Here is a 21674-nt window from a genome sequence, read left to right on the forward strand (position 1 = left end):
ATTAGGCATATTGCAAAGAAATACAGTTTAGAAAGAATAAAAAAAAGATAGTAAAGAAAAAAAGTGTTGTGATCTACATTCGGATTCCCATCATTACTTTCTTTGGATAGCATTTTTCTTCTTAAATCATTTGGAATTGTCTTGGATAATTGTCTTGCTTAGAATAACTAAATCATTGACAGGTAGCCTTTGTACAATATAGTTACTATGTACACTGTTCTCTTGACTCTGCTTTTTTTTTACTTTGCACTAGTTCATATACATCTTTCCAGGTTTTCTGACAACATCCTGCATGTTATTTTTTAAACTACAATAGTGTTCAATCACAGTCATTTGACACAGTTTGTTAAGCCATTCCCCAATTGATGAACATCCCTTCCATCTTGGTCATCACAAAAAGAATTGAGATAGATAAATTTATCTAAATATATTTGTGTACATGTGAATGTGTCTGTGTATGTGTGTGTATTTGAACATGTAGGCCCTTTCCCCTTTTTTATTATCTGTTGCGGATACAAAATCTGTTAGATCAAAGGGTGTGCACAATTTAATTGCCCTCTGGATACAATTCCAAATTGATTTCTAGAATGGTTTGATCAGTTCACAGCTCTACTAGCAGTACATTAGTATTCCAATTTTCCCACATCCTTTCCAGTGTTTATCATTTTCCTTTTCTGCCAATCTGATAAGTGTGAGCTAATACCTCGGGGGTTGTTTTAATTTGCATTTTTTCTGATAGAAAGTGATTTAGAGCACTTTTTTATATGACTATTGATAGCTTTGATTTCTTCTTCTGAAAACTCCCTGCTCATATATTTTGACCATTTATCAGTTGGAGACTAACTTGACTCAGTTAACTCAATTCTCTGTATATTTGAAAAATGAGGACTTTATTGGAGAAATTTGCTATAACCCCTCCATCCACAAGTTTCCTACTTTTCTTAGAATTTTGACTGCATTAGTTTTGTTTGTGCAAACTCTTTAATTTAATAAAATCAAAATTTTCTGTTTTAGCTTCTAATTTGCTTATTATATCACCTTTTATGTCTAAACCACATTTTTATTTTAGATTACTAATTACATTAGATTAATGCTCATTTTCTACTAAGTATTACGTACCTAATATTTTCCACTTATCTGCCACCAGCTTATTTTGAAGGGCAGCTGAATGATATAGTGGATAGAGCATGGGACATAGAATCAGGAAGATTCATCTTTATGAGTACAAATCTGGACTCAGATAATTACTAACTATGTGATCCTCGACAAGTCACTTAATCCTATTGGCCTCAGTTCTTCATCTGTATAATGAACAGAAGAAGAAAATAAAAAAATAGTCCCACCTCTCTGCAAAAAAAAACAAACAATCCTCTTCCCAATAACACATGACTGAAATCAACTATAACAATACTAAAAAAAGACCCTGGATTATTTTGATGATTACCACTTGATAATACAGTTTGAGATTTAGTATTGTGAAGCCATCTTCTTTCACATTTTCCCCCACTGGTTCTTTTAATTTTTTTTGAACATTTTTTGTTCCATATAAATTTTGTCATTATTTTTTCTAACTTGATAAAATGATTTTGGGTAATTTGACATGGTGCTATATAAGTAAATTAATTTGAGTAGAATTGTATCTTTATTATATTGGCACAATCTGAATTCATATATATACACACACACATATGTTTGCACATACAGGGTTTTTTTATTGACTATAAATTCATTTTACATATAATTGACTAAATTCATTATGAGCGGAGGTGATGGTCCCACTGAATTTTATTATAGTCAAACCATATTTTTGCATAACAATTTTTAGAGGGACACATATTAACAAACTAAAATATATTTAGAGGAAGTAGATCAGAGAGGTTTGGGTAATTACAGAAAATGAGAACCAGTAGAAAAAAAACTAAGGATACTAAAACCAAACAAAGAGAAGATGATTCTTTGAATTTTTCAGCATCTCTGGTGTCGAAGGTAGACAAGACCCTGTTGCTGCTTCCTATTGACTATTGTCATTTGTCCTTGGTTCTCGAAGAGGGCCATAACATCAGGGAGGTGGTAACATGGTGTGCAAGTAAAGTGGACCTGTGCGAGGTCACCTGCCTCCCTTGCCCCTCCAGAGCCATCTGGGTCCAGTGGCCAGATGTAGATCAGACATCAGACTGGAGATGTCCTGGATGGCTTCCTGCAGCACTAATGGGTTAAAGGCACAGAAAAGCAGCCTCCAGGGTTTCTCACTTACCTGGGCATGTTGTACCAACTGGTGCTTTTCTCTCCCTTCCTCAGCCCATCCTTATAATGCTGCATGTTTGCTGTATTGATCAGGTAATTCTTCCATCTGAAAACCTTCAGTGACTCTCCCTGTTTATGCCACATATAGGACCAGCTTTTTATTCTGCCATTTGTGCTTTTGCAGAATTTGATTCCACACTACTTTCACGGGTTTTTTTTTCCCTCCAAACTCTTCCCTCTTATTTGTTCTGCACTTTAGCAAAACTAGATTGTTCATTGTTCACTCTTCTCTATTGACTTGCCCTTTACCTGCATTCTCTCTATATAATATGGTGAGTGCAATCTCCTCTACCTGTTCCTATCATATTCCCATTTTTGACTTCCCTTCTTTTTAAGGTCCAACTCATGTGACATTTTTTATATAACCTTTCCTAATTCCCCTCACCCCAAAGGGAATTTCCCAATTCACTCCAAAGTGGTTTCTCATTCCTCATGTTAATTAAAACCCTTTATACATCTTCTTTTTATAGTTAACTGCATCTGCCCTGTATCTTAATTGTTTGGGCCACCTATCTCATCCCACTGGATTGAACACTCCTTTAGGTGAAGGATTAATTTATTTTACTTTTTGTATCCTGAATGCCTGATATGGTGCCTTGTACCAAATGGCTCTTAAATGGGTTTTTTAACTAAATGGTTGAATTGTTGTATAGGAGAAAACTTTCTAATTTATTGAAGCTCTGTAAAAATGGAAGAGCCTACCTGGAGGTACTTTTCCCAGGTAATGTTCAAAGAGAGAGACAGATTAGATCACCATTTAGTAGGAAGGCAATAGAGGTGGTTCCTGTCCCAGTGGGAGGTTGGACATGCTGACTCTTAAAAGTTCCCTTCCAGAATAAAATTTTGTGACTGAGAGACTTAATGGTTTAGCAATTTCTGCAAAGAGAGGACTGCTTCATAATGAAGCCCATTTAATTCATTTTACTCTATTGTAAGTAATTCTATCACTCTATATTTTTTAGCTTGTGAAGACACTTTTTTATTCATTATATTTCTCTTTTCTTAAAACTTTAAAATATGATTTGCTTGATAGTGATGAATGATGTACTGAGCTTCATTTAAAAAGCCAATAAAAAAAGAAGTGCTTTGTTGAGGAACTCGTGCTGATTCCCTGATTGTTAAGGAAGAAAGTTACAGATAGTTTGTGTCTGCCTGACTCTGCTATATGCCTAGGAACTTAATCTTCTGCACACAGGCCTGGTGTTGGGTACCCAGGGCTACCAAGAAGCTGCTGACTGCAGAGATCAGGTGAACGATGCTCAACGGCCTTTCTTTTCATTCTTTTTGTTTTCTTTTGAACACCTGTTTTCTTCTGTTACAGAACACCAAAACTACTTTGGAATAGATGAAAATTTGGGCCCTGTCGCAGTAAGCATCCGGAGAGAGAAGCTTGAAGAAACTAAGGAAAAAGAAGGGTCTCAATTCAACTATCGGATAGCTTTCAGAACCAGTGAGGTATTTCTGCTCTCCATTATTATCCTTTCTTTGTTTTGTTTTTTAAAACAAAATTAAAAACCTATTAGGCCATTGTCACAAAGGGAATTTCAAGTATTTTCAAATTTTAGTCTCTTTTCTCTTTTTAAATTATTCAAAGATTTTGTACTTATAAATGTCTGTTACACTACTTACCTATTTTACACAATGGTTGAAAGGAATAATTCTAATAGCTATTACGTATATATAACTCCAAGGGTCTTAAGGAATAATGATTTTGATTGCTGCCTTATGTGGTTGGACAGAACAAAAGGCAGAGAGGATCTGGGACATGCTGAAGAGACAGGATATATGCATAAACTGGATTAAAATGATTTTAAACCACACCAGATGAAAATAAGAAGCTCACAATAGTGAAAAGCATATTCTCAGAGGGTTTTTACCAGAGCAGTAATTTTAGCTATATATTTTTATTGTATGAAGCCAAATGAGCTTCATACTTTTGGTTATTATTACTACAGAAAAAGCACCATACAATAGTCTTATAGTGAGTTTTGTTTGTTATTAGTTAAGACTTAGACCCAGTTCTTGCACTGGGTCCTGTTCTCATTATAAGAATCTGAAATCTAGTTAATTTAATTTTAATGGTATGATTTTGGAACAGACTGAGCTAAATTTCAAAACCTAAATGTGAAATAGTTTTGTAGTGTCCTTACATAGTTGAATGCAGCATTATTATAATGTCATTTCATATATATATATAATATATATACATACATACTATATATATGTGTGTGTGTGTGTATAGGATCCCCATTATTCTAAGTCTTTCTGTGTTCATAGGACTTCCTTTTTTTGGAAAGGTCTCATCTTATAAGAGTCACATATATTATTGAGAGACAACATAGTAGGAAAAAAAGGCCGACCTTGAAGCCAGGGTTTAAGATATGGCCTTTAACTCCTATTGGCTTTTGAATCCTGGACAAGATCCTTAATGTCTCTGTTTCCTAGGCAACTTTCTAAGATGATGTTTCAATGAAAGAGCTGACCCACATTGGTAGATGAGGGCTGCCCTATATCAGTGAGACCGTAACTGAACCCTTTCCTCTACCTTATTAGGTTCACAGAGCTTTCTAGGGATTTTAAGAGTCATCTTCATTTTACAAAAGAAATTTAAGTGGACAAAGTTTAAGTAACTTGTCCAAGTTAGCTAGCTTATGCCAGAGACAGGAAATTGCAATAAAGTTCTCCCGACTCCCAGTCCAGTACTCTTTCCATTACATTGTTTCATAACAACAGGATATATTCAGATTAGAGATTAGATTGAAAGAAGGCTATTTCTGAGTGTTTGGAATCAGATTTTGTAAGATGGGTTTCACTGGAAATACATGGTTGGGAGTTGCTTTCCCCATTCTTTCCCCTTCCAGATAACAGTAGCCATTCTCCACCAATACTTCCGGGGTGTCTGTCAGACTAAAATCATACTTTAAAGTGATGGCTGGCCAAGTGTTACCGCTACAAATAGCCAGTAAAGTCTCGTGCATCCCCCCTCAGCTTACAACGCTCAGAGGAGCCATTTTAGAAGATGCCATCCCTTCCACGGCGAGACACGGCACGGCGCGCGGACTGCCTCTCAAAGAGGTTCTGGAGTATGTCATTCCTGAGCTGAGCATCCAGTGCCTAAGGCAGGCTCTGAACTCGCCCAAAGTCTCTGAACAGCTGCTCAAGCTCGACGAGCAAGGGGTAAGTCACCCCCACCTTCGTGGAGATTTTCCCCCTGTCTCTTAGTTTTTCAGATTCCTTTCTCTCCCTCTCCCCGTCCTGCTGCCTTCTGAATATGCTGTAGTATTATATTATGTATATGTAATATCATATTAAGTTATACTGCATTATATTATATTATAAATATGTCATAATATAGTGACGCACGAACACACCATGGCCCCAGTCTAGGACACCTTCTGTTGCTGCCTGGGGACACACGTCTCTTTATACAAGATGCTGGGAGAGCAGCCAAGTATTTCCACTGATGAGGATGGGGCTAGAACCTTGAAATATTGAGCTTTCTGAGATTTACTCTCTTTAATCTCTTCATTCAGCTTTTGCCCATTATATGCCGATCGGACTAGGAAAGGTAATGATATGACAGAAGCTTATAGTCCCGTATTGCAGTTAAAGCAAGTACACACAGTAATTGTGACCAGGTGTAGACCCTTGTCTGTCATGTGCAGTGCTCCTAGCAGTGCCGTGCTAGCTGCCAAGACCATAAAGACAGGAATGAAGTCGCTTTTCCCCCCTCCATGAACTCAGGCGATGCATTGTATAGGGAACAGAACCTGGACTGAGACCCGAGTTTGAATCCTGCCTGACACGCACAAGCTATGTGACCCTGCTCAAGTCACTCAATCGCCCTCGGCTTCAGCTTCCAAATCTGTAAAAAAAACTTGGGAAATAACAGCACGTTCCTCCTGGGGGGCTGGGAGGATCAAAGGAAGCAACCGCTCAGCCCAGTGCCGGGTGCACAGAGGAGATGCGATGATGTAATGCTTGTTCCTCTCTCCCTTCCCTTATTGGCAAAGGGGTCTGTAAGGAAAGGTTGTTTCACAGGAGAGATTTGATACTAGTGAAGCACTTGGTAAACCTTAAAGCACCACATAAAGGCTCTCCTCATCGTTATTGATATTCACGTCATTATCGACCTAGTCCAAAGTAGAGCAAGCCGAGACTCCAGCCTATGGTGTTCTCTTCTTTAATGTAATGGTTCTCTGGGAGCAAGTTTCTCAGAGAGGTTTTCTGGAGGCAGCCTTACTTTCAGTTCAAAATAATAATCACTCCAAATGCAGCCAGGTGTTAAAAGTTCAGATCTTTTATTGCTTCCTCCAAAATAGCCTGGTTAGTTTTCTTAGAGGCCTCTCTTTCTGCTTGGTTCCAAGAGCTCTTACAGCTAGTCCTTTGCCTCTGCTCCCTTCAGCCTCCAACCAGCACCAAGGTGAAAGTTGGAATGAATCTCTCTTGCCTCTGAGAGAAGGCTTCTCTCTCAACCTCCCAGAGTGCTCCTTCCGAGTCTTGTCTCCTTGCCTGGGGCTGGGCAGCTTTCTGGAGAGCCTTTCAGACCAGCCTTGGTCTCAGTGGGGGAAGTGCAGGAGACCAGCCACCACGGTGGTGTGAGATGGGATGAATGAATCTGGCTGCCCCTCTGAGAGTGGGATTATGGAATCCAAGAGTGGGATTATGGGATCCAAGAATGGGATTATGGGATCCGAGAGTGGGATTATGGGATCCAAGAATGGGATTATGGGATCCGAGAGTGGGATTATGGGATCCGAGAGTGGGATCATGGGTTCCGAGAGTGGGATTATGGGATCTGAGAGTGGGATTATAGGATCTGAGAGTGGGATTATGGGATCCGAGAGTGGGATTATGGGTTTCCTCCCAGAGTGCTCTCTGGCCCTAAGAGCTTCTTGCTTATATGAGCTCTCTAAAGGTGTGAACACAAGCATTGTTTCTATCAGTTCCATTTAGTACCTTGTTTCAAGTTCTGGCCCATAACATCTCCTCGTAGGATCAGATCAATCATACTGGACCATGGTAATTATTGTCTCTATCAACTCTAATGACTTAACACTTTGTAAGGATTCCAATACCAGCCTCTTTCTCCAAGGACATATTTGAGAAGTCCTCAGCACTAATATCAAAGAAATGATATGGGAGAGAAGCTTCAGGGTCTGGGCAAAGTATCGCCAGGAAAAGACGGAGCAAGGAAAGGGGAGAGATTTGAGGAGCCGCATTAGCAAACTTTGGGACGTAGACTAGCATAGAGAGATTTTATAGAAGCAAACATTTGAATTTAACAAGAATATTGGGGACACTAAAACTAGAGGGAAAGGCAGGCTTACAATTCATCATTTAGTTGTTGTCAGAAGGACTGAGGAGACTAGAAACCAGTTAGTGAATGTTTGTCATAGTTCGGGGAAAGATGAAAAGTGCTAGAATGGGGATCATGGGAAAGGAGAGGTGGCTGGTTTTAATGGCTGGACCTGAATTATTAGCCTAAATTCAGTGTATTTTTAAGTAACTGTCTTCTTTTTGTAGAATTTATGCAGCATAAAAGATCACAGTGATAAGTACTTTCAGCATTTCGATGAGAGGTTAAACAAGTTATGTTTGCAGCTTGCAGTTAGAATAAGCGGTATTCATTATTTGACACTCCTTTATTCATGTGTGTGCAGCAGAGCTAATTTTGGGACCTCCGAATGTTTGGTGCTTTAAATGGGCTGAATTTCTAAAGCTGATTATTCTAATCAGACTAACAAGTTAGCAAGTTATGGTGAGAAAACTAGATGCAGCCACCTTGAGATTCAGAGTGAATCAACCCGATGATCTGTTAAGGTCAAAAAGGTAGCTCGGCTTTCAGAGACAAACATCGAAGGACTAGTTTAAATGAACATCTGCTCATTCTGCTATTAGAGAGCTTTATTGTTACTTGTTTTTCTTGTTTCTGTGTTATTGCTAATCATCTAAACTCTATGAAACTTCTGTGAAACAACGGAGTAAAATATTTAACAAAGTAGGAATAATGAAATAGGTTTGCCTGTGGTCTTCCAGGACAGGAGTTTGAAGCTGTAGGACTATATTGTGGGATATAATTTATGTCTTAGGAGGTAATATGTAAAGTGCTTAAACTTTGTGTTTCAGATTCTGGATCCCACTTTTCTGTCAGCAAATTTATGCTCTGCTCTCTAACGGCATTTAAAACACTGAGGAACAGAAGCCGCGCTGATTTTTATGCCTCAGAGTGCGTGCTTGTGTTCTTATTGGCTACAGTAGCAGAGCCCTGAGAAAGTTCCATTTTTCCCCACCGTGAGTCCTGGGGCCCCCTCTGACTCCGCTTGATGGCACATGGCCTGCCCTTGAAGGTATTAAAAGGACAACATTTGGCCAGTGTCTGGTTGATTTTCTTTCTTGGAAATGAGCTGCTTTGGGGCTAGCGACTGCAGTAAAGAACTTAGGGTGAAATCAAAAGCAGTGGACTCTTTTGTATAGCAGCTTAGGATAAAGGTGCCCGACTATTTTGTGCTAGGTTAAGCGTAGAAACTTTGAACTTGGTCATCAAAGCATTTCTGAGGATTACTCCACTGTAACTCTAAATTCAAGGAATTATTGGTGAACATGAAGCTCACTTTTGAAGCAGAGAAATACCACTTATTGGGTTAGATGAGTTTAATGTGCTTTTCCTTTTGAAATATTTATAAGATATCCAAGTATGAGATACTTAAGCATTCTGTGTAATAATTACTTGTTTTATAAAAAAGTTTGCAAATTTTTGTTTTCCTGAAGGTTTATTAATTTTTGTGTTTTTGGGGGTAATATAATCTTAACTTAGTATATCTCTTACTGGTGTAACATGTTTTGTTTTATTTATGAAAGAAATTTGCATGCATCCTCCTAACCCACATTAAATTGCAGATGAATAGTAAACATCTACTTTGCCTCATTCTGCTAATATGTATATAGATATACATGTGTATGTCTCTATATGTATGTGTGTGTATATTTATATATAATTATTCACTATACATATAAAATATTTAACATATGGGTTCCTTAATTATTTTCATAACTATTTTTACATTACTTTAAAAGTTACTTTTAACGATAACTATTTAAATGTTCTATCAAAACACTAATGCATTATTGGTAGAGTTATAAACTGATTGGATCATTCTGAAGAACAATTTGGAACTGTGCCCAAAGGGATGCAAAATTGTGCATGCCCTTTGATCCAGCAGTAACACTAATCCCAAAGACATCCTAATAAAAAAGGGAAAAGGACCTATTTGTATAAAAAATATTTATAGCAGCTCTTTTTGTGGTAGCTAAGAATTGAAATCTAAAGGATTCCCATCAATTGGGGAATGCCTAAACAAGCTGTGATATATGATTGCAGATAGAATATTATTGTGCTGTAGGAAATGACAAGCAGAGTGATTTCAGGAAAGACCTGGAAGGATTTATATGAACTGATGCATAGTAAAGCGAACAGAACCAGGAGAATATTGTATACAGTAACAGTAATATTGTTCAGTAAAGAACTATGAATGACTTAGTTATTTCAACAGTACAATGATCCAAAACAGTCCTAAAGGACTAATGATGAATCAAACTCTCTATCTCCAGAGAAAGAACTGACATTGATTGAATATAGATTGAAGCATGATATTTTTCACTTTTATTTTAAAAATTTTATTCAATTTTAAATTTTTAAATGAACGATATGAAAATGTTTTACATGATACATATATTATATTTAACATATTTAACATATATTGGTCAAACTGCCATCTGGGGGAGGGAGTGGGGAGAAGGAGGGGAAAAATTGGAACAAAAGGTTTTGCAATTATCAATGCTGGCAGAGATTCCAAACATGGCTACCATGTGAGGGCCCTCTGTCCACTGGACCCTCTGTCCAGTGCCCTCCTTATCTCTACCTTCGCCTATACTTTAACTTTGCTTATCTAATAATAAACCTCTTTTGTCAATCTAAAAAAAAAATTATCAATGCTGAAAAATTACCCAAGCATATATATCTTGTAAATAAAAAGCTATAATAAAAAAATGTTTTACATGATTGTACATATATAATTCATATCTGATTGCTTACTTTTTTGGGAGAGAAGGAAGGGAAAGGAAGAAGTGGCAGAATTTGAAACTCAAAACTTTAAATAAAATAAATATATTAATTTTTTTAAAAATGTTCTATCAAAAAAGCACCTATGTGGAATAGTGGATAGAGTGGCTGACCTTAAGTCAAATGTGGCTTTGATACTTACTTAACAAGGTGACCCTGGAAAACACTTAAACCTGTTTGCCTCAGGTTCTTCAGCTATAAAATGATCTGAAGAAGGAAATAGCAAACCCCTTCAATATCTATGTGAAGAAAACCACTAATACAGTCATAAGAGTCAGACGCAACTAAAATGACTCAACAATGACAATGACAAAACAGTCATAGTCTCATGTTTTATTATGGCTTAAAGATAACTATGACTTCTTGAAGGATGTACTGATGGTCCATACAATCTTGGTAGGTTCTACCAAGCTGGATGATCTTTTTGAGCATGGTTTTTAGAAGAGAGCATATGCTATATCTAAAAATCAGTCTAAGTTTGGAGATGTTTATTACCAGAACATTAGTCGTTAATTGATGAGTTTCTTTACTACTCACAGTTTATAAATTACACATATCGTGACATTGAGGGTTTTTTTTTTTTAATTTGTTATATTCTTGAAGGAGATCTATGATCCTTAGGTTAACTTTGCACATCTTGTCTTCAAGGTCAGTTGCTTTGACTCAGAATTTGTGTCCTTTTAACATTATTGCCTTTTGCTTTTCTTTCATGAAATCTTCCTGTACTTCAGAATTTCTGCAGTTTAAGTCTTTTGTTCTCTCCTCTCTGAAAAGATATTTAATCTTGGATTCCATTTTTTTTCCTTCCACTCAACCATGTGTGAGGCAGGGGAACATTCCCGGAATTTCACAGAGGACAGTCCATGAAAAAGCACATTGTTGAGAGACAGAGCATTGTATTTAAAAACAGCAAGATGTCTGTTATACTGGGCCATATAGTATATTAAGGGAATGAAATATAACAAAATTGGAAAGGTAGAAAGAGGCTAGATTATGAAGGACTTTAAAAGCCAAACAACGAATTTTGTTTTTATCCTGTAGATAAGCTACTACAGAGTTACTGGAGTTTATTGAGTGGAGTGATATGGATAGAATTGTACGTTAGGAAGATGGCTTAGTCAATTGTGCAGGGGATGAATTGGAGTAGAGGAAGACTTGAGGCAGGGAGACTAACCAGCAGGTTCAGACACATGGTGATTGGGCCTGTGACAGGGAGGCAGCCATGGGAGTGGAAAAAGGGAAGTATAATCAAGAGATGTGAAGATAGAATGATGGAACCTTGGTAAGGTTGCATATGGGGTCTGAGTGAGCAGTCAAGGATGAAACTAGGATTATAATCCCGGGCAACTGGGACAATTGGGGTGCCCTCAAAGTAAAAGGAAAGTTGGGAAGAGGAGAGAATTTGGGGGAAAGATACTGAGTTCTCCTTTGGTGAGTTTTAGTTCTCTGGGGGATATTCAGTTTGGCATGGTCCGTAAGGCATTGGGTGATTTCAGGAAGTTTTTGAATTTTGAGTGAGGGAAAAATTACATTTATTTGATATATAATTACTCCTTTTGTAATCTTGTGTATTTTACTTTATGCATTTAAAATATTCTGAGAAGGTCAATAGATTTTTCTAGACTTCTAACGGAGTCCAAGAAACAAACAAACAAAACCAGGTTAATACCCTGCTATTATAGTTGGACCCCAATCTTCCCAGTTGCCTAGGATTATAATCCTAGTTTTATCCTAGTTATGTGTGTGCGTGTATGTATGTATATGTCTCTGTGCAATGTTTGTGACAGCACACAATCAGTTGGTCAGTCAGCTATAGTGGACTGAGCACCAGCTAGGTGCTCTCTGCTAACTGCTAAGGATATGAACTCCCGACCGAGCCGGAGAGCCAACACGAACAACCATGTACGGGCGAGCTATCGTCAGAACAAGTAGAGAAATGGACTGCAGGTCAGGAAGACCAGCATCCACGTCCTGCCTCCCACCTGTGAGAACCAGCGGCATTTAAATCTCAGGGACGCAGACGCATCTCGACTACGTTGCAGAGCAGACACTGGCCTACGTTTTTCTCTCGTTTCCTTCCCAGATGGACCTATGTGTATATATGTTTATATGTTCTATTCATGCGTGTGGGTGACTTATCAAATTCTGGCATGCGGATATAATAGAGCTTTACTGCAATTGAGAGAAACGGTGAATAAGAAGAAATGGGAGGAACTTGGAATGATTTGCATTAATTGGCCTAGAGCGGAGTAAGACTGAAACAGAGAAACAATTTACAAAGTTACCCAAAAGATATAAAGGGAAATAACACTGAGAGCCTTCAGAATTTAAATCACTTTAACAACCTGCCTGAAGATAGAAGACTGATAACATAATATATCTCTCTTTTCTCAGTAGAGATGTGGCCCTTCTGGGTGTGAAATTAGGCACATGGGCTGTGTGTCATTTTGTTGGGTTTAATTGTACTTACACAGAGCAGTCTCCTGAGGAGATGGTAGGAGGGAAATGACAGCAATGTTGTTTTCAAAGACATCAATAACCATTTTTCTAAAATGTTAATTGTAGATCATGCATCTGCATGTATTGTAGAAGACAAAGTAAAGGAGAAATCATGTGGAGAACTTGGGGTGATTCCTCAGAATAACCATATATCTTAATATATAGGAACTTGAAAGTGACATAGGGTCCAGGGAAAGATGGTGGAAAATGTTGAAAAATATGGGTTTGGAATCAAATGAATAAAACTTCTAAACTAGTTAGAAATGTTTCACATTTTCCTAAAAAAAGAAAAAGCAATGGAAACATTTAAATATATAAATATTATATCTTTTCAGAGAGGAGAGAACAAAAGACTTAAACTGCAGAAATTCTGAAGTACAGGAAGATTTCATAGAAGAAAAGCAAAAAGCAATATTAAAAAAAAATAAATAGTTAAATAAAAAATTAAGAGATAGGTATTTCTTTCCCCAAGGAAATGGTCAGAAGGGACTACCTATATATGTGTGTCTGTATATATGTTACATATGATCTCCCAGCACAATCACAAAATATGAATCTGACTTGACTGGAAACAACTAGTAGCCCTAAACTAGTTATCTCAGAGTCAGCTGTGTAGGGGATCAATTAAACTTGTTAGAACAAAGCATTTGGATGAAGACTAAATTAGAAAAAAAAAATTAAAAGGCCAAGCCTTACAGTATCTATGATCTCATCTGTTTCAGTGGACCATCAATATCTAAAAGGAAGTGGATGGAAGTAAAAATAGAAGTTCTGCAAAACAGTTCACACAAGAGAACACAACTTGGTCTGTAGGTAAAGCCAATAGCATTTAACAGTACAAGATTCTTTAAAAGGAACAATATAAAAATATGACATAAAATGAGCAATGATTTCATTTTACAAAACTATAGAAAGTAGAAATGGTAGGAGGAAAAACACATGAGCTCACATGAAATCCAGCTGAGAGTCTCCTAAGAGCATTTGTTGATGAAAATAAATAAATTGGGACAAAACTTCTGGCTTTGGAGGATTTTGTATTTTCCTCTGTGATTGCACTATCTCCATATCTCCCTGAAAGAAATGGCAATGATTGTTCCAAAACTAAACATAGAGAAAGGGTGCCCTTGCTAGAGGTAACACATTTTGAAAAGAACTCAGGGATAGATTTTTGAAGTTATGAAAGAGATGGAAAGATGATAGAACAATAGAAGAAATAATGAATATTGATTTACCCTACCCCAGAAGGCATCTGTAGAATTGCAGGTACTTGCTGACTTACAAGCCTACTCCCTCAATGCCATGAAATCTTTATTAGAATGGCAGTTTCTACAGTGAAAGAATTCTTGAAGAAAAGCAATATCAGGTTTTACCAAATTATTTTCCTCAGAAGGCTACATCCTGATAGTATAATTTACTGAGAAATATGGAGAATATAAGATTTTATTATATTTTACTCATTTGAAGTCTATTAGGTGGCTTTGTGGTTAAAGTGTACTGTATTTTTAATCGAAAACACCTGAATTTTAATATTATCTCAGCTGTGTATTCTTGAGGACGTCATTTAATCTCTCCTTGCCTCAATCTCCTCATGTATAAAGTGGGGATAATACTATCATTTATGTCCAGTGAGTTGTGAGGGACAAATGAAATTATATATGTAAAATGCTTTGCAAAATTTAGTGCTAGATAATGCTAGCTGCTGTTGCTCCTACAAGGTGAAAGCCACATTAGTAAGAATTTAGAATCCCATGGATAGTTGTATTTGATTTACAGTTAAAATTATATAAAATATAGCTGTTGGGCCCAGCCCATGAAGTGCAAATTAGGAAAAAAAGAGTAATAATTACTAAAATAAAATACTGTATAAAATAAAATTAATGATGTCAACATCAAAATGTTGCCTTAAGTTCTCCTTCAAGAACTAGCAAAAGTCATCTTCAGTAACTTAAAACAATCTGTATCAAGAAATCTGATTTTAGTCATTCACACTGAATCAAGCGAATGAAGAATGCATTGTATTAAGATTATGACATGTATTTAGACTGACAAAATATCAAATGAGTGCATCAGTATACATGTGTTGGATGAGCACTACAGATCGAAAGCAAGCTGGGCACAGATACAAAGGCAAGGAATTGGGCTTTCAATTGCAGTTGACCCTGAGGGCAATGGAAAGACAGATAGAGAATATAAGTAGATTGAAGCATTATTTCCAACAAGGATTTTAAAAGCAGTATAGAAGAATAAATAAATTAAATATAGAAGAATAAATCAGCAGAAAAGGAGGGTGTTCTACACAATAGGAATAACAGGTACGGTATTATATTAGCAACTGTGGTATTTTTTTTATGAGTAGTGCTTTATTTGGGGTATAACTTTTAAAAACAAATTTTTTTTTCTCCTGTCTTGTTCTCTTTCAATAGCAGAAGCTAGGTAGAAAAACTCATTTGATTCTTTGTTGTGAGGGAGATTTGCTTATCAGTGAATTGCTTGTATAAAGTACTTGACATCTCAACATTTATATAATACATAATTATAGATGTGATATTTTTAAAAAAACAAACCAAAAACCATCCCTGGACTGAACTTGATGGGCCTCTGGGACTTAGGTTGACAAACTATTCCTGGGAATCCCTGGATTTCATTGGACAGGAAACTTTGTGTGAGGTTTTGCCTTAATTGCTGATTTCATTCATTGTACTGTCAGTATACTTTGCAAAAGACTGAAAAGCTGATTTTTTTGAAACTATAAGTTTTTAAGTGTTTGGTTGTGATTAAATACTTTTAGCATGTTTACCCTATATCAAATAGACACAGAATGGAAGAAGCTCTGTCTTTTAGGAGCTTTATTCTGACTTGACTATGTACAGGATAACTTTCAAACCTTACTTATCTTTTTACCTTACTTATCTTTCATGCTGCTCAACATTATTTGCAATATATTTCCATGAATTTAATTTTTCTGATTTGTTATAGCTAAAATATTTTTTATGTTTAGAGAACCAATCATGTTCTTGTAGTTAGTCATTAAGCATTTAAGTGCTTTCTATATACCAGATACTGTGCTAAGCACTAGGGATATAAGGAAAAGGAAAAATAAAAGGCAATTCTGCCCTCAAGGAGTTCACAATCTAATGGAGCAGATGACATGAAAATAATTATATGCAAACAAGATGTACAGGGTGAATGGGAAATGATCAGTAGAGGGAAGGCACTAAAATTATTAAAGGGGATTAGAAAAGAGTTTCTTAAGTAGAAGGTAGGATTTTAGTTAGGGCTTAAAGGAAACTGCTTGGTAGAAATAAGGGATAATTGAATCCATGGGAACTAATGAGAGCAATCAAGTGAAATAGTATAGAGGGGGAAGAAATGAGAACAAGGCCCAGGAAGGATCCCTGTGGGGCTTTAGGAAGCATCAATTGGATGGAAATCCTGCAAAGGACACTGGGAAAGGATGGTCAGATAAGCAGGGGTGGAGGAGGCATTCATGTAAAATTAGCAAGTTGAGGACCTGGGAGTATGTTGAAATCTTCCTTCTATAAAGGCAGGAATTGTGAAGGGTGAAGGAAGGATACACATTTTTTTTTTCAATTTTTTAACTCTTTATTAAAGCTTTTTATTTTCAAAACATATGCATAGATAATTGTCATCATTCACCCTTGCAAAACCTTGTGCTCCAATTTTTTTCCCTACCTTCCTCCTAGCCCCTTCCCTACACTGCAAGTAATCCAATATAAGTTAAATATGTGCAATTCTTCTCTATATATTTCCACAGTTATCATGTTGCACAAGAAAAAACAGATCAAAAAGGGGAAAAATGAGAAAGAAAATAAAATGCAAACAAATAATAAAAAAGTGAAAATGCTGTGTTGGTTCATATATTTATATGTGTCGTGTACTGGGGCTGAGTGTTTCTTGTTGTTGCTTTTTACAAGTAACTCATGGGAGCCCCATTTTATGTTGAGGAACCTGAGACAAATAGGGGTCAGAGAAGAGGCTTCCTGACTTGGTCCTGTGTGCCCCCGGCTGCCTCTCGGAGAAGAGAGGCTGAGCCGGCCCTGGACTTGTCCACTGAAGCAGGGCAGCATCCTGGCTGCTAGCAGGCCGATCAGGAGCTAGATTTATGAAAAATGGATGGGGAGGCCGGCAGTGATGGGGGGAGGCTCCTCCCTGCTCTCCCACCTTGCCTGGACAATCAGTGCTGCAGAGAGGGACCAGGGCCCAGCCCCGACTCAGAGTCAGCAGAGAGAAGGGATTGTCCAAGAAGGATTCAAGATGAAAGGAGGCGGTTGTTCCCCACAGAGCATCTTGGAAAGAGTGGGTGCCTTTAGAGTGATGGGACCACGGGGGAAGGGGTCCGAGGAGCAGGCAGTGGAGCATAGAGAAGGGGGATGATAGCTAGAGGTTCAGGAAAGCATGAAAGGGAGGGAGTTATTCAGTCCTTGGTGAATGAAACTCCACAGGAGGTGGAGTTTGCAAAGGAACTTCAGAAAGGAAAAGTAGACTTTGAGGAGGTGGAAGACTATATACACATGCTTTGTAAGTTAACGCTTGAAAAATACTGATTTTTATAAATTAGTTTTTTCAAATATAGGGGTATTTTCCATTTATCGGTTGAGGATTTTTTTTTTTTAAGTTAGCATGGCCATCCATGGCCTTTCTGGATTTATATCACTCACAGTTTAGCAATTCCTTATGTGTTTTGTTTATTTTTATCTATTTAAAGTGAAGTATGTGCATAGTAGGCCAGTGTGACATTTAGGAGATGGAAACAAGACAGAAAACGGTTTTGTATTTATATATGAAATCTTTCATAATCTTCTTCTCTTCTTGTTCATATGACCTGTTGAAACGGTTTCTCCTTCTAGGAGTAGAGTTTAATGAAAATGTCAGATTGGTTGCCCCTCATGTCCTTCCCTCCCCAACTCGTAGCCAAAGAAGGACCGGGATGGTCCTTCTGTCCATCCGTCTCATTGTGTGCTTATAATACTTAATGCCGAAGGATTTTGGCATTTTGACAAGCAGGCTGCTCTATTATGAAACAGTACAATAAGCCTTAGGCTACTCCCACACCAAGACTGTGGGAATCACTATGATTCATTTAAAACTCGTTAAAAGGTCAGTGCAAAAGGGTGAGCCTTGCTTTTCTTCCATACATTCAGATGTTCAGGCGCAGCCTGAGGTTTATGAGCCCTAGGAAGTCGCGGCCTTGAATTGAGCCTCTTACTCAATGAATAGCCAGTAGAACCAGAATCTCTGGGTGGTAGCCTCCACTCATGAATGGGAACAGGAAAGGCAGGGTACTGCCCTCTGATGTGCCAGAGAGGCAGCTGAGTCATTGATTATATTAGATTGGATCACTTCCAAAAGATGGAGAAAAGTGTTTGAGGAGAGCCTCTATAGTCCCTTTCATTGACAGGATTCATATTTGTAGTTAAGAGTTTGAGCATCCATGTCTATCAAATTCTAACTACAAATGCAACGCCAACATGTGATGTCTTAACTTTGTATTTCTCTCTCTGCCTAGCATTGTGTTTTGCAGAATTGATGCTAATGTTATTTGCAATGAATTGCTTTTGCATTACTGATGTGGGAAACCCAATTCTGTCCAAAGAAATGTGATTTTAACTCTTATCTTAAGTTTCCATGTTACATATGCAAATTGTGACATCTCATTTAATTCTTGGTAGACATCTTTTCCAATTATATTCATCAGTATATATAAATCCCTTTCCCCCCATAATCTTGATAACTATACAATGTATACAGGTAGTGTATATTTGTCATTTTTTTCCCCACAAGCTAGATTCCCACACTTAACAAAACACAGGAATAAAAGGAAATTTTTTAATCTAGAAGGTCTCTTCATACATTCTACATCAACATTAGTTAAATTTCATCTCTTGAGGCATTTGCAAAATCATAAAATAAGTTAAGGATATTAGAGCTGGACCTTAGAAATTATTTAGGTCAACTCCTTTATTTTATAGAGGAAGAAACTGAAGTAAAAGCAGGGAATGACACATCCAGTGTTATGGGAGAGATCACACCAGCCTACTAATCCTTTCCACCACATGCCCCATAATTGGTTATCCAGCCTTTGAAGACTTAGGGTGAGGTAATCCACTGCTTCTCCCAAGGCAGCCTATTCCACTAGTGGCCAGCTTCAATTGTTCATTTTTCTTTCTATTAAACCTTGATTTATTTAGCTCTATACATTTTCCACCCATCATGTCCCTGTCTTGTGAGGTCAAACAGAACACATCTTACTACCACTTTTTGAACACGGCCACAACATCCTTCTGCACCTTAAACATATCAATTCCATCACCTTTTTTTAATGACATAATCATATTTATGCTGCTGTGATTGTCCCCCGTGCCTGGAATATCCTTTCTCATCGCCTCTCTCTTTCCTTAAGGATTTCAGTCTGCTAGAAACTAGGATTAAACCAACAAATCACAGCTCATACTAAGATAAGCTCTAAAGGATACACGATTTAGACCTAAAGGGTAGTAGTGGAAACAAATCAGAGGTGTCAAGAATAAATTACATTTCAGGTCTTTGGAAAGTGGAACACACAAGGGATAGAGAGTATGATGGATTTTTGGTTACATTTAAAAAAAAAAGTGAAACTCTGGCACCACTTTTCTGCATAAAGCTTTTCCTGATCCTTCCAAGTGCTAGGGCCCTCCCTTCTAAACTACCTTGTATATATTTGTATTTATTTACTTAATAGACTGAATAGCCTATTAGTAAGTCTTAGTAGACTTAGATTGTGTGTGTTTCTTATGCGCTCGTTGTTTCCCCTATTAGAATGTAATTGCAAGTAGGGATTCTTTCATTCTTTGTAATTGTGTCAGTGTCTAACATGGCCTAGCAAGTAATTGGTGCTTAAAAGTTCTTGAAACTTGGTTGAAACTCAGAACTAGGACCTCAGATTCCTCACTTCCATTGTGGTGTCTTTTAAGTCATCAAAGAGAGTTTAGATATTGAAATTGTCAGATAGTTATTTGAATCTCAGTGCCACCATTTACTACCTTTATGATCATGGGGAAATGACCAACCTTTCAGGGTCCTGTTCGCTTTCTATAACATGAGAGAATTAGACTTTTATTGTTGTGGTTGTTGAGTCATTTTCAGTCATGACCAACTCCTCATGATCCCATTTGGGATTTTCTTGATTCTGTGACACTGGCCTAAATTTACACACACACATACACACATACACACAAATATATATATATATATATATATATATATATATATATATATATATATATAGTTATATAATTATAGTTATAGTTATTTATTTATATCAATACAAACACTATTTATATCAATACAAACACTATTTATATCAATACAAACACTCCCACGTGTTTGTGTGTGTGTATGTATATATTTGTGTTATATGTGTGTATGTGCACATATATCTGACACAGAAAAGCATTAGAGTGGTTGGCCATTTCCTTCTCCAGCTTGTTTTACAAATGAGGAAACCGAGGTAAAAAAAAAGGGGGGGGGGGTTAAATGATTTGCCCAGTCATACAGCTAGGAAGTCTCTGAAGCTGCATTTGAACTCAGATCTTCTGCCTCCAGGCATCTAGCTGTGGATTAGATGAGATGACCTCTAAAATTGTGGTGCTATAATTTTTTTCTCAAGTATGTGTTCATCAAATTCTAATTCTGTGAAAATTTGGAATTAATATGTATTGTATATTAATATAATAAAGAGGTACTTTGATAACAATAATAATGGCTAGCATTTGTCTTAAATTCTTTGAGGTTTGCAAGAAACCTTACAAATATTATTTCACTTATCCTCAAAACAACCCCTGGGAGATAGGTGCTATTTTTATCTCGATTTTTTTTACTAAAGGAAACTGAGCCTGACTTTTTGTGTAGTTAGTGTCTGAGACTGAACGTGAACTTGTTTTCCTGAGTCCGAGTCCTCCCCTGCCTGCTGTAGCACCCAGCTTCCTCGGCAGTGCTCAGCTCTGTGTGATACTTATGATTACTTTGAATTCTTCAAAATAGGGATCACTCAACTGTGGTAGTAAGTGGGGACTTACTATGTTAAACTGATCATTCTTAAGCTTTCTAAAGAATTACTTTAAATCTAATTTGATCGCACTTTCCTTTGAAGCTTCTTTAAAGCTCCCTGAAGAAGAGGTGGCCAAGGGGGAGACATGCTATCTTCCCACAAGACCTAGGGGAGTGTCCCACATGATGAAGGTTCTTCTCTGCAACCTTCCCTAATTATTCAGAGACCTGTACCTACTGTTTGCATGCATTGCCGCTGTTGAGTAATGTAGTAAGTAATAAGGCTTTTTGCCCTAAGGTTATGAGTAACATTCTCAGACTGCCTTTGTTTTTGTTGATATTATTCACTGTGAATTTTAAATCAGGCTGTATTGTACAGACTGAAAATAAATGTGAGTTTTTTTGTGGATAGATATCTAATGGGAATTGGTAATGACTGATAATCTATTTTTAATGTACAGGTAGCAAAATAAATAGTGGTAATTCTTGATAGAAGTAATTCGATTTGACTCTTCCTATAAAGACTATTAAGAGAGAAACAGAAAGAAAGAGAAGGAAAGACACAGAGAGAGGGAAAGATAGAGAGAGAGAATGCTTATAGAAATATGAGCTAGTTATTAATCCTAAGGAAAATAATTGCTACCAATAATATTGGCTGAAAAATCTACAACAAGTTGAATTTCTTTGTGACATAGTGTATGTT

The 21674-nt window shown here is 37.1% G+C and overlaps 1 protein-coding gene across 6 annotated transcripts in view; it reads left to right on the forward strand.

Moving 5' to 3' along the window:
• The window catches only part of SIPA1L2 (signal induced proliferation associated 1 like 2), a 127900-nt gene that overhangs the window by 14718 nt on the left and 91508 nt on the right, over positions 1–21674 (forward strand). For all 6 annotated transcript variants that reach the window (XM_051993601.1, XM_051993603.1, XM_051993605.1 and 3 more), the window contains exons 2-3: positions 3626–3759; positions 5293–5481. In XM_051993601.1, coding sequence (XP_051849561.1) covers positions 3626–3759; positions 5293–5481 — 323 coding nt within the window. The remainder of the gene's footprint in view (positions 1–3625; positions 3760–5292; positions 5482–21674) is intronic.

Source organism: Antechinus flavipes, chromosome 4 (genome assembly GCF_016432865.1).
Source record: "Antechinus flavipes isolate AdamAnt ecotype Samford, QLD, Australia chromosome 4, AdamAnt_v2, whole genome shotgun sequence".
NCBI lineage: Eukaryota > Metazoa > Chordata > Mammalia > Dasyuromorphia > Dasyuridae > Antechinus > Antechinus flavipes.